Source organism: Rhinolophus ferrumequinum, chromosome X (genome assembly GCF_004115265.2).
Source record: "Rhinolophus ferrumequinum isolate MPI-CBG mRhiFer1 chromosome X, mRhiFer1_v1.p, whole genome shotgun sequence".
In the NCBI taxonomy this organism is placed as follows: domain Eukaryota; kingdom Metazoa; phylum Chordata; class Mammalia; order Chiroptera; family Rhinolophidae; genus Rhinolophus; species Rhinolophus ferrumequinum.
The window spans coordinates 10560770-10573582 of NC_046284.1; the positions used below are offsets into that span (position 1 = coordinate 10560770).

The following is a 12813-nucleotide window of genomic DNA, read 5'->3' on the forward strand; positions in this document are numbered from 1 at the left end:
AATTCAGGCACATCCACCCACAAACCTGTCATTGATTTTCTTGCTGAGATATTGACATCAAAGCTGTTTTTTTAACTACATAGACACACTTAATATTTTCTCAACGGCAGGGTATGTTCATATGTGGACAAAAGTATGCGTTTAATATTGTTTAGTGGCAGTCTACATAATGAATGTGCTGAAATCTCGTAACTGGGAATATGGAAAATTATATTTTCAAATATCAACGTCTTTGCCTTTTAAGGGCACATCAAAGATTATTTGCAAGGCATATGTGCTTTTGCATGATAAATAACTTTCCCCCTATACAGTGTTCATTTTTTTCGTTACATTTAGAAATTTAAGACCAGGAGCAAACATCTGTCAGACTAATTTTTTGCTTTTTCATAAGTGCAACTTTTTAATAAAAATTTACATCTAGATAAACAATCTTCAGATTTTCGAAACTTTAATAAGATTTTTAAAAACATCATGACTTGGAACTGAAAAACATACACGTTTAGCACACAAATATTGTATTATGAATCAACTCCAACGCCATTTGAAAACATGTGAATCAAATTACAGTTTTAGAAGTTAGTAATTCACAAATTAAGCTAGCGCTTTGCCGAACTCGGCCTCTGTAAAGAGACTTGGTGTATATTATAACGGCACAATGTGCTTTTGTACCCTTTTGTTGGTGGTTTTCACCTTATTAAATAAGATCCACTTCTTGCAAGATGGTAGATAACGGCTAACTTTCTATAACGTGAAATTTCCAGTGGTAACAGTTACAGTTTGTAACAGAACACTTTCTATAGATTTCTTTTCCTAGCTTAAAATTGTAAAAGCAATCATTTGTAAGGATTGCATCAACATCAATTTAGCAGAGAAAGATCAAACTTTATTGAAACTGCTTGCATACAAAATATATTGCACTATAACCAAACAAATGTCAACATAAAATCTGTTGTTGCTAATATGTACAGAGAATATTGCCCAAGAGCAGATACATTACAAGGTCATTCTACCTTGGTTAATTATCTACAGTATTTTAAACCAAACAGCTTACAGATGATGTGTGCAAGGTACCAATTTCTGTTTTCAAATACTATACATTCCCAGAATAAATAACTAGAAATCAACATTAATGTTTGGCAATACTTTTTAAAAGACTTTTTAATATTCTTGAAATCATGTGCAGTTTGTTGCCGTTTTATATGCTTATTTGTATGCAAGGAAAAGTAACTGTAAAATGAAAATTCAAAGAAACAAACTCACAAAATACATCAGAGGCAGAACTTCGGTTTGTACGGCTCTGTACAGATTCAGTGGTACCCCGACTTGGAGTTATTTTTTAAGAAAAATATAACATCTTAGAGCGAAGGTCCTTCACATATTTTTCCTCAGTAAATTTCATTCATTTAAAAAAAAAAAAACAACAACAAAAAACCTCAAAGCAAAACCTAAACCCAACATGTCAGGAAGGCAAAAAAAAAAAAAAAAAAAAAAAAAAAAAACTAAAGAAAAGAAGTATTGTTTGTTAACCAATCCTACTCTGTGTTCCAATTCTGCTTATATGTTAGACCTAATATTTCAAAGTATACAAAACATTTAACCTGCCTCCAATGTTTCTTAGACAAAGTACCTGTACTTCACAGGATTATTATGCACAAATGGAAATGATCTTTCTATCTCCCCGAAAGAAGCTTCAAATTAAAATATGAAAAAGTTCACAAAACAGGGGGGACAACAAAATAAAAAAAAAAGGCTCTAAGTTAAAACTGGTCATCAGGCCAAAGAGCAGGCATGTCCTACCAACTTTCGACCAAAAAGATTTGTTCCTAGCTGAAAGCATTTTAGCCTCTCTCAAATGAAAAGATAGTTATTTCTTCTCCTGTCGATACAGAAAACAATTACACATCCCTCTCAATAACACTATTTGTCAAACTTCAGTGCAACAAAACATAAACAAAAACAAGTTCTATTCTTTATACTGCCTAACCTGATGTTTATGCAAGGAAAAAAATATGGAAAGCATGCATATTCTTCTATAAAGTACTAATGTTTGACAGGGTTTGCTACATCTTTAACATTTAGTGTTTCCAACTTATCTTCCCTGAACTCTGCATCCAAATATAATAATCCTACCTGCCAAGATATAAAAAAGGCACAGATCATACAACTTTTGTTTTTTTGCTAATGAAAATGACAAACGTCACATCACACACATTTCAGGGTCCACTAAAATACTGGAAAAGTGGACCAAAACATAAACTCACACAGGACATGAAATGACAGTATTTGAATGAGACTGAAAACAGAAGTCTAATATGATTACTATAAGTGCTATTTATTTAAAAAAAAAAAAACTGAAATGTACCAGTGAGTTTTCACCCAATGCAGGAAAATGATCCAAATGAACAAAGAATATCATTTCTCAGTACTTCAAAAAATAAACCCAACTAAAACCCTGTCTTGAAGTGGTAAGTGTACTTAAAAGCAGTGCTCCAAAATTTCAAGGTATCTTTTTGTGCAAATCTGAAAATTGTTGCTTATGGCCAATACCAAAAAAAAAATAAAATTCTTAAACAGAAATTTGTGTTCATTTCATGCCCTGTGCCATCTTGCCTACTATTTGTCTTTGGCCTAACAAAGTTTTCTAATATGGAATAAGAATGATGGAAATGGTATAGGAAATGTAACTTCAGAATTATGCAGTTTAGGGTACTCCATTCACAAGTGGTTGTTGACCATCCATGCTGTCTGGCTTTTCCTTCTTCTGGTTACGATCTTTACCCGTGCGCAGCCGATTACCTTCACTGGAGGTATTCTGTAATGTTTTAGTGTGGACACTCCTTTCATTATTGCAGTCAACTCTGATCTAAAACAAGTTATAGTTGTTATATACACAGACCACATCCTATTGTAATCTGTAATTGGCCTGACAAGAAATTTAAGCCTGCAGTGTAAATTCCACATGTTAAAGGGGAAAGAGACTGGGGTGAGAATAGAAGTGCAAGAACTGAGGTCAGTACGATCTTTATTTGGTTTATGATTTTAAAATACTCCTCTTCTTTAACTGGAACACACTGGTCATCTCAATGCATCCAAAGTTAGATAAAAACTCACAATCCTACTGTGTCTTCTTCTAAGCAGAATAAAACAGTGAGAAACAAATAGTTAAAATGAATTACTCTTACTGATTATAATATATACATGGCTATAATACTAGAGTTCAAAAGAATGGATTATTCTTCAAAGATTATGAAACCCAGGAGAAGAGAGACAAATTTATGTCTTACTATTCCAATTTTACCAGGATAATAACTCAGCTAACTCACTTAGTAACTAGCCTTCAGTTCACACCTTTATATCTATCATGGGTGTGATTAAGTTGCTCTATGCTCAGGGCCCCCATTGTCCTACAGTAGAAGAATATGAGCAATGCTTTCTGGTAGCTTGTATTTCAGTGAGGCAAGTCAGATGATCATATAACTTGAACTCTGTCTGAAGAATAAGAGTGGTTTAGGGAAATCTGAAGACACTAATGTGTGGAGGGACTGGAATCCCAGGAAGAGTGTAAAGATGAATGCAATTTAAAAATAATATTCTAAGATTTATGCAATATTTGAAATGCCAACACTGAACACTTAAAAGAAATACAATTCTAGATGCTATACAAAAGGAAGATAATATTGACCCATGGACCTAAAACAACTACAGATATTGATCTGCTTCAAGTACAAATACAACACATATCCCAAAATGGTTCACTGTAATTTCAAAGTGTGTTTAAGTGTTGGGCCTGGGTGTGCGTTTTAAATGCTTTGTTGTCAAGGGTTCTGTGCTTTGATTTAGATTTATTCTCATACTTACACAGAAAACACCTTTCTTCCGACAGTCCATTTTAATAATAAATATAAATATGCATCCTTTTAACAATGGAATTGGATTGCCAATTTCATTGAACATTGGCAGTTTAAGTAGGAAATTACAAAATTGGTCCATATAAATGTCTTACATCTTTGTAAAGCACACGTATGTACATTATTTCACCTATCTCTTTATCTAGGTTTAAGGTCTTTTCTATACTGGTCCCAAAAAACTCACTAGAAGTTTACACCTACTTACAACTGCTAAGAAATGTAAAGAACATTCTGTCATGAAGTTTCTGCTCTTAAAAAAAGTTCTCTCTCACTAAACTCGGGTGCTGGTCCCAAACCATTCCATAGTCAAGGAGGGACCCTAACGAGTTGGATTAAGAATTAAGAGTCAAAGAAGTAGAAGAAGAAAACATGGGCTCTGGGACTCAGACACCGGGGTTGGAATATCCCTGCACCGTATGCAAACTTTGTGACCTTGGGCAAAGGACTGAAACTTGTAGTAAAACTTGAGTTTACTCACCCATAAGACAGAATAATCAAACTCATTACCTCAGGGGGCTGCTGTAAGGTTAAATTCGCTAACAGACACAGAACATCTGGCAAAGGTGTCTGGACAGGCTCAGGGGTAATTTTCAAATGATTTCACAGTGGGTTCATCACACGTGATGACCAACTGAGATGAGAGGCTCCGAGGAGCGGCCGGCTGCAAACCAGCAGGTGACTCGCTCCGCAGGTTCTAGCTGAGTATGATCAGCTCCTGTCTAACACGATTGTTATCCATGAGACAGACACCTTCTTTTCCTTACTTTCCCCTTAAAGAGGACACTCGGTCCCTGCTAGCCAGGGGACGAGGGACCCACAGGGCTTACTCAGGTCTCTCTCTCTCTCAGTACATTCCGGGATATCCTTTCCTTGGAGGAATGGGAGGGACCACCCAGGTGTATTGGAGTCATAATGTGGCCGCCAATGTCTTCACAAATACTCAGACTGCATAGGCTCCAGAGAAATTTTTGCATACTTGCCTGAAGGACTAAGATGGCTCACAATTGTAAGGGTGAAAGAAAATGATTTCTCGTAAATCAAATTGGCCATCTTTGAACATGGTTAAACACAAAGTCAAATGAACTGGTAAATCTCACACTACCACGATCCAAACAACTGAGGTGAAAAGAGGTGCGCGAGTTTACCTGGAGGGATCCATCTGCAGTCCTTCCTTTAGCCTCTCTGGGGTTACGCGGGCGGTTATCTGTTCGGGAGTGATCATCGTTTCCTGCGGAGACATTTGGAAAGGTTCCACACTTACTGATGCTAAGAGGCTGAATGGAAGCTCTTTATTCCCATACCCTCCATTTACTTAGACCAGCTACAGACGCCAACAGATATTATGGTTAGAATCGCCAGGGCAGCTCAACTCGTCATCGGTGTTTACTCATATATTCTACGTAAACCAGAGGGAAGGTTGTCGAATGTTCTGTGAACTAGTATTTGAAGGAAAGGCTGAGAAATGGCACCTTGGTAATCCACCATTTGGTCATGGTGCTTTTGCACACAACTTCAGACAGTCGTGACAATTCACCGGTATTTTTTGACAGATGGAAACCTCTGTCTGTACCTTTGAAGCCGCCTCCGCGTCCCCTTCCTCCCTGTCCTCTGCCTCCGCCGCCGCGCCGGCGCCCGTCTCCTCTGCGCAGGTAGTTCTCCCTCTCTTCCTCTGTTGGAGCTAATGACCAATCACTGAGTTCGTCTCTGTGGTCAGATTCTGTTTCAGAAGCATTTGATGCTTCAGAATTAGTTCCTATCGAGAGTTAAAAGTTATATACCGTTGTCTGACTTAAAAAAAAAAAAGTTAGGTTAACAGAAGCTTCCAGAGACGTTTCAGGGGTAATCCAATACTCTTCCTAATTTATCGGCCCACCTTCCCTTTGGTAAAACAAATGATCTCAAATTCAAAATGAAGGGTTTTCCAATATTTGAGGTAATTTTGGTTTCAAACGTGTTTGGTGCTTATTTTTTTAAAAAAATAAAAGGTACTTTATTAGCCATCTAAGTTCAAACCTGAGTATGTCATATCATTTACCAGCTGTGCTCCTTTAAACATCTGTGCTCTCTGGAGGAAAAGTTGTCTACAAGAGTTAAATGTAACACCTTCATAAACAAAACCTCTACAGAGTTCCGTTTAACAAAGTTTGGCTAAGGGACAGAGGGGAATGCCCATATTTTGGTCCCCTCTGAGAGGGTGACAAGAAGGCCACCAGACCAACGGTCTCATGGAAGGGTCTCTTGTGGGATCAGGGACTGGACCTAGCTGGACCGGGATATGTTTACTTGACGCTTGGTCCACAATCTTCCCTCCCTCCCAGTCCCACTGGAATCATTTATCATCAATAAAGGAATTATCACAATAAACTCATTATGGCTCAGGGGTGGCTTCACGACCTAAGGGATGGCAGTGGGGGGGGGGGAAAGAGCTCCATCGTGAGCTGGGGCCTCAACGGCAAAGATAACGGCTTTCTGGGCGAGGGGTTAGGGGTTCGGGTCAGGGTTGGCCTTAGGAGTAGGTACGTCTCTCCCCAACTCCAGAACACCAGCTCTACTACCTCTCTCTTCCTCTGTTGGAGCTAATGACCAATTATAGCTTCACCATTATAGCTTCATTCCTGTGGATCTTGAAGGCTTTTCCATCTTAAAGAGTTCCCTTTTGAAATGCAAATATTTGTGAGATGGATTATACCTTATACCGTAATTAGCAAGTTACATAGTAGATACACAGTTGAGCGAGAAAGACAGTCGGCACTGGCGGGTGGGGACAGCGTTCAGTGAGAGGTACTGGGAGAGAAGAAAGCAGCACTGACAGAAGAGCTGGGGAGGCAAAGAGAAACTTCGCCTGCTTCTTGACTGTGCCTAGGGCTGACCTTGGCCATGCCATTCAAAATCACCTTAGCAGCCACAGGATGCAGACCCCTGATTTACACAGTCCATCCAGCAAGTATGACCAGCACATGCCTGACAAAAAATGAGCCACAGTACACAAATGAAAGAAAGGTTGGGCTATACAGTAATAAAATCAGGAAAGGCCTTATAGAAAGTCATCAACACACAAGGGCGTAAGCAGATTTATCCCCAGTCAGAAAGTGGACAGAACTCATACCTGCCCTGTGAACTCTATGTGTTATTATCAGGTTTTTACTCTATGTCTCTTGCAACACAATTGGACCCACTGTCAATCGGAAACCATGTAGTGAGAAATTGTTATAACGGGGTTCTAACGAATAGTAGAGATTAGCAGCTATTAAGTCTAGGAACAGATAAAGTTACTGAGGAAAATGCTTAGTTTGTACCTGAAGTATATCCAGGACCGCGTCTGCCGTGCCCCCTATTTCTGTAAGGTCTACTACCTCGACCCATTCCTTGACCATCATCAGTCACATAGCCTTTTTCCTTATCTGTACGATTTGGTGGTGGTCTAGAACTAGCTCCAATCTGTCGCAACTGCTCATCAATTTGTAATCTCTCCAAACGCAACTGGTCTACTTCCTATTTAAAATATACAAGATAACAGTAAAAATAATTTGACATTTTACTTAATAATACCTTTCTCCTTTTCATCAGATAAAAAGAACACTGGAAATATTTCAATGTCAGTTCTAAATTTACAGTAAACACTGTTACACAGAATTATCAGGAAACTGAACGATCTCCTTAACAAGAAAATTACTAGAGATAACAGATTATTGATGTCCAGAATTAGAGATATAACAAAAATACTCAGCATTAGTAGAATTTCAAGTTGTTCGATGTGGCACTATTAGCCAATGGAATCTGCTAACGCATGGATATGCTAATTTGGGTACTGCTTGATAGGATATTAAAGAAAACAACTCTAAAATGTATGAATATAGAAAAGTGACATTTACGGTTTAACCAGCTAACCCTAAAAAAAAATAAAAAATCACACATTGTATGTAATCTGAATTGAAACAGATTCGCCAGTTATTCTCTTCATTTACAAAGCATTGAGTTTGGGCCATCTTCTGTTTTCAAAGAACACATACTACAGTAGGTCTTTGGATGTGATTATACAATTGAGGAACAATTATTTTCACTGAACTGAAAATGCTCATATTCTTTACATGGGGAAGGGAAGAGAACTAATAACTGATGAAGGAAGTTAGGTCTTACATCATGCCTTGAAAACCTCTTAAAGACTACAACTCTGCTAGAACAAGTATGTCGAACAGTATAAATTCAGTTGATCAAAATATATACCTGGGGTCCACTGACAGACCCTTACACACACGGCTTTCAATATGTTGGATTCTGTCAAAGCCATATACAGCCTCAATTATAACCCGTCCTTCCAATCTACCCACAAACATCGCATTTATGAGCCACCGGGAGCCGGACCCTTAACTATAGTAGTCCCCGGCGTTTTAGTCTAGCTGAAGCCATCAGAGGGACTGGACTATCTATATGAATAGTCACTGGAGAAGCCCCTGAAAAGCTAAGTTCCCAAAATCTTGGTTGTGGCAACTTCTGGAAGACAAAGGGCAGTTGAGGATCTAGGTGGGTTTGACCTGTGCTCTGAGCTAGAATTTGTTTCACCAAGGACTTGAACAAAGGAGAGATTGCAGCTGCGTGAGTGGCTTACTCCAAAAGTATAGTGACAGCTCATGGAATGGGTGTATCTTACAAAACACAATGGCAGTCCAGGTAATCTCACTGGGGCAAAGCAGTCACCTTTTGGTGAGAGATGCCAGGCCCAATCAAGAGAAGATCTGGTAATGGAAATAATGGTAACAGGACAGCGGCTGACAACCAAAAAAGATATTCAATTGTGAAGAATAAAGCAAAACGATCTAAAAAAGAACATTAGTCAAAAGAACAAGGGATTGATACAATGCAACCCTAACTCTCCAGGTCTTCAGAATTAATTTAAGCTAAGAATGTGAAGAAAAACACACACACATAAAACAGACTTGAAAACAAAAACAAATAAGCAAATCAATGGGGTATCCTACCTATGCAAGCCTTGCTGGATAAAACCTTCCCATTTTTAATGATTAACTACCAGAAGAATGAATGACATGCCTCGCTATTACAATTTTTCTTCCTTATTTGCATACAAGTAGAAATTGTTTAATTTTATTTAAGAAATCAGCAAAGAAATCTTTAAGATAGCATCATAAAAGAGAGTTGGACTACTTTTTAAGTCTTATTTAGTACCAGTTACATGGATATAAAAAATACAAACGTGACATGAATAAAATTCCATTTCATTGATTTAGAGAACATTTTGGCCAAGAGAAATTTTCAAAAGCATCTTGTCTAGGGGAAGTGACTTGCCTTAAGTCACAGGGCTAGTTCATGCCAGAAGAGACTAGAAGCAAATCACTGGACTGCCAATCCTGTGCTCTTTCTATTACACCGTCCAGCCTGCCGCTTCCTGCTTTCTAGTTTGCAATCTACAGGAGGCATTAACTACCACTAACACTAACATTTACAAGACACAAATCATTTCTATTTTGTGTAATAGAGTATAGAGAAAAATACAAAGGGTAAGCATTTAAAAAGACGACTTCACGAAGCGCTGGGATTTCCTTGATAAATGACATAAAAGGGACAACAAAGGCAAGTGTTACACACACAAAATTTGGCCCGGAAAAAACTGACAAAGGCTAGAAAGGATCAACTGAATGAAAAAGCTATGTACAGGATTACCTCAATGGAGTGTAAGGGCTCAACAGAAGGATACTGAAAAACAGGGGAATTTACCGAGAACTGGGATACTGTTTCTTAAATTTATAATAATGACGAAAACTTCCTAGTGTTTTCAGAAGGACTATAATAAGCTAAACCAAGTATTTCCTCTATTACTTTTTACAGGTGGTTCATTGTAATGTACAGAATGAATCTTAACTGCTGAAAGGTTTCCTATGGAGTTTTTATTTTAGTGCAAAAAAAAGGATTAGAAGTTAAAGCTCTTTCTCTTCTCACCTTTAAATAGTTCAGGTGATAATCCAACAGAACAGTGGCATTAGCGATGCTGTCCTTTGTTCCCACAAAAACAAATGGTACCATACCCTGAAAAAGAAATGGCAACAATGATGATCCTATAAAATTAATGATGGATTAATCTGAAAAAATGCAAATAATGACAATGACAGGGTCTGACAAACAGTAGGTACATAAATATTTATTGAAAATATAAATAAATGCATGAAAACAAAAGTAGTTGGTATATTTTTACACATCTACTGTGAATAAGGACAGATCAATATAGCAACCCCTTAAGTGTATCCGGTTATTATGTTTTAAGCACTACTATTAAATATTGGCAAAGTCACAAATAATATAATTCGAAACAATACAAGCTTTAACATGAGATGTGTAAACAAAATGAATACTTTAGAATACTCTTAATTCATCTACTATAGGTTTTATTGAGATCAAATTCTTTTTAAAAATCACTGAAAATTAAATACTAGGGTCCGAAAGTAAAATCTAAACCAACTTTGCTAAACAACAGAGTACCAAAAAACAAAAACAAAAACAAAAAAACACAAAACAAAATTAAAATACACTAAAATGCACTACTTATTCTGTGAGGGGGGGGAAAAAAAACTTGGCATATCCTCGAGCATAAAATTTAGCATTTCAATAATGTGCTCTGAAAACTGTGAAAGGCTGAATCATCAGGAAAGTTTCGTATTCTCTCTATGGTACTACTTTATAAGGATAGATTTTTAAAAGGGAGTATACTGAAAATTTGTATTTCCAGCCCATCAGTCAGTACAAACGAGCAAAATATCTATTTCTTGTCACAAGTTACAGGGAAGCCTAGGCCAGTTTTGCAAACAAACAGCTGGCAATTATGTCATTCGAAGTTGAGGATAGTTCAATATTTTGCTGCTGAAGACATACACATGGTTCCTGATATTCACAAGTGACTAAAGGAAAGCATCTTTGATGTGGATATATTATAATTTTCTAGGCGAAGTTGCTAAGGCTTAGAAGCCAAGAAGCTGTCTCTGTAGAAGTATCACTCTTTTAAAAAGAGCATTCATTTCATAGGTGTGGCTACTGCTGGGCTGCTTTTGCTTCCTTGCATTCAGTACACAGCATCTTAAACGCATGTGAGGCTGGAACAGGTTTTTTTCTTTTTCCTTTCACATGAACGTGGCTGTTAATGGGGAAGAAAACTGAACAATTAGGAAATACAGCTTTCAGACTGACCTTCATCTAGTAGGCAAGAAACTGCTTAGTAGTGACAAGCACCTGAAGACTCAGGCACCACTGAAAACCCATGGGCTTCACATGGAATTGTTTTGCATCGAATAACATATGAAGCGTGGAAATAATCAGGCCTATGAATTTGATCTCTTTTACTCAAAGCTATTTTTGACTATGGAGTTGTTTCCCCAACCAAGTCTGTTACAAAGCAGTTAGCCATATTATTTTCCAAAATGTCATGATGAAATGCTATACTCTTCCCTCGGGATCACGTACAACCACAATAAGCTTTGAAACCCTACGTCACAGATTTAATTGGCTCGACTCGGAAACAAATAATTTTAAAACATTTTCTCTTTCAACATGTCCAAACTGTCGGTGTACCTACGCGTCACTAATTTCAGCACATCGCTAGTGGACTAGAATAGCAAACTAAAATGGAAACCGGTGAGAGTCGAACGGTGGCCTTTCTGTATGGATACCAGGAAAAAGGGATTCCCTGTTCTGGGATGAGAACGGGGATGTCCAGCAGAGAGGAATACCCAATGCACTTGAGATTGTATTTCTCTTTGGAAAAATGGCATTTTGGCTTCGAATCTCTTGGGAGTCATCACATTTTCCCCATAAACACTTCTCACAGGCCACGTAGGGGTCCCTGCACTCAAGCTAACTCACAATGTGCCTGAGGAGATGGACAAGTGAATGTCTATGTAGGAAGTGTACGATTGGGTGAGCACGGGAAGGGGAAAGGCTCTTGGGCCAGTCAGGGGGAGGGGACTGTGGCAAGTGCACACACAAAGCTGCAGAAGGAGGAAGGTCAAAGCGGGAGGTCGCAGGAGGGAGGGCGCTCCAGGCGGAGAAAACCTTCACATCTGTCTGGAAGCAATTGAGGGTATAACAGTGTTCGGAGAACTCGAAGTACTTCAGTATGGTTCGAGCCTCTCTGGCGAGCAAGGGGGAGAAGTTGTGACAGATGCTACTGGACAGGGGACCATGAAAGAAAGGCCTTATGAGCAAGAGGAAGGGAGCTGAGCTTTCTCCCCAGGGCAATGGATCCACATATCCCCAAACACTCCACCAGCCTCCAACCCTGATGATCATTTGTCGTCTTTTCTTAACAAGGGGAATACACATTCAAATAGAAAATTAAAATGTATGTTTCAAGGAATGTTTTCCTACCTGCCAAGCCTTGAGTTCAGGTTTCTGGGATTCCCCTGCTACAATTGATGAAACCACTAACACCTAAAGCAGTATAAGGAATGCAAGTGATGTCATTAACTATAACAAATGATACACAGAAGCCTGAACGCAGGACTTTCACTGCAGGACTTCTAAACCCAGTTCTAAATAGTTAGGTTCGTTCAGCTAGTGAAAACCAGTCTCTAAAATACGGCTTTACGTAGTAACTAATGCATCTAACAGAAGGTACATTCTGAGCTATGACAACCTCCAAAATTTCAAGAGATACAGCACGAACAAAATTAAAGTCCACCCTCAAAAGAAAAGTGTGACCATTAAATGCAACCCCGTATTTTATGTTTACAGCGTAAGACTTGTCACTGTGAATAAACTGCAAAGTCGGTATCCCTTTGATCTGTAATATCTCATAAGCTAGCAATCAGATTTGAAGAAAAAACAAAAAAGAGTAGCCTATAAGCCTAACCAGAGAAAACACCCAAAACACCAACTGTAATATCTGGGTTGAAGAAATTGCTTT

At 38.3% G+C, this 12813-nt stretch overlaps 1 protein-coding gene across 16 annotated transcripts in view; it reads right to left on the reverse strand.

The window, feature by feature from the left end:
• Positions 1-343: 343 nt before the first annotated feature.
• Positions 344-12813, reverse strand: part of FMR1 (fragile X messenger ribonucleoprotein 1) — a 38238-nt gene continuing 25768 nt past the window's right edge. The window contains exons 12-17 of one of the 16 annotated variants that reach the window (XM_033105036.1): positions 12276-12338; positions 9861-9947; positions 7205-7400; positions 5479-5661; positions 5054-5136; positions 344-2863 (exon numbers count right to left, since the gene is read on the reverse strand). In XM_033105036.1, coding sequence (XP_032960927.1) covers positions 2702-2863; positions 5054-5136; positions 5479-5661; positions 7205-7400; positions 9861-9947; positions 12276-12338 — 774 coding nt within the window. In that variant the 3' untranslated portion in view covers positions 344-2701. The other 15 variants (XM_033105096.1, XM_033105073.1, XM_033105082.1 and 12 more) reach the window with 15 other exon arrangements.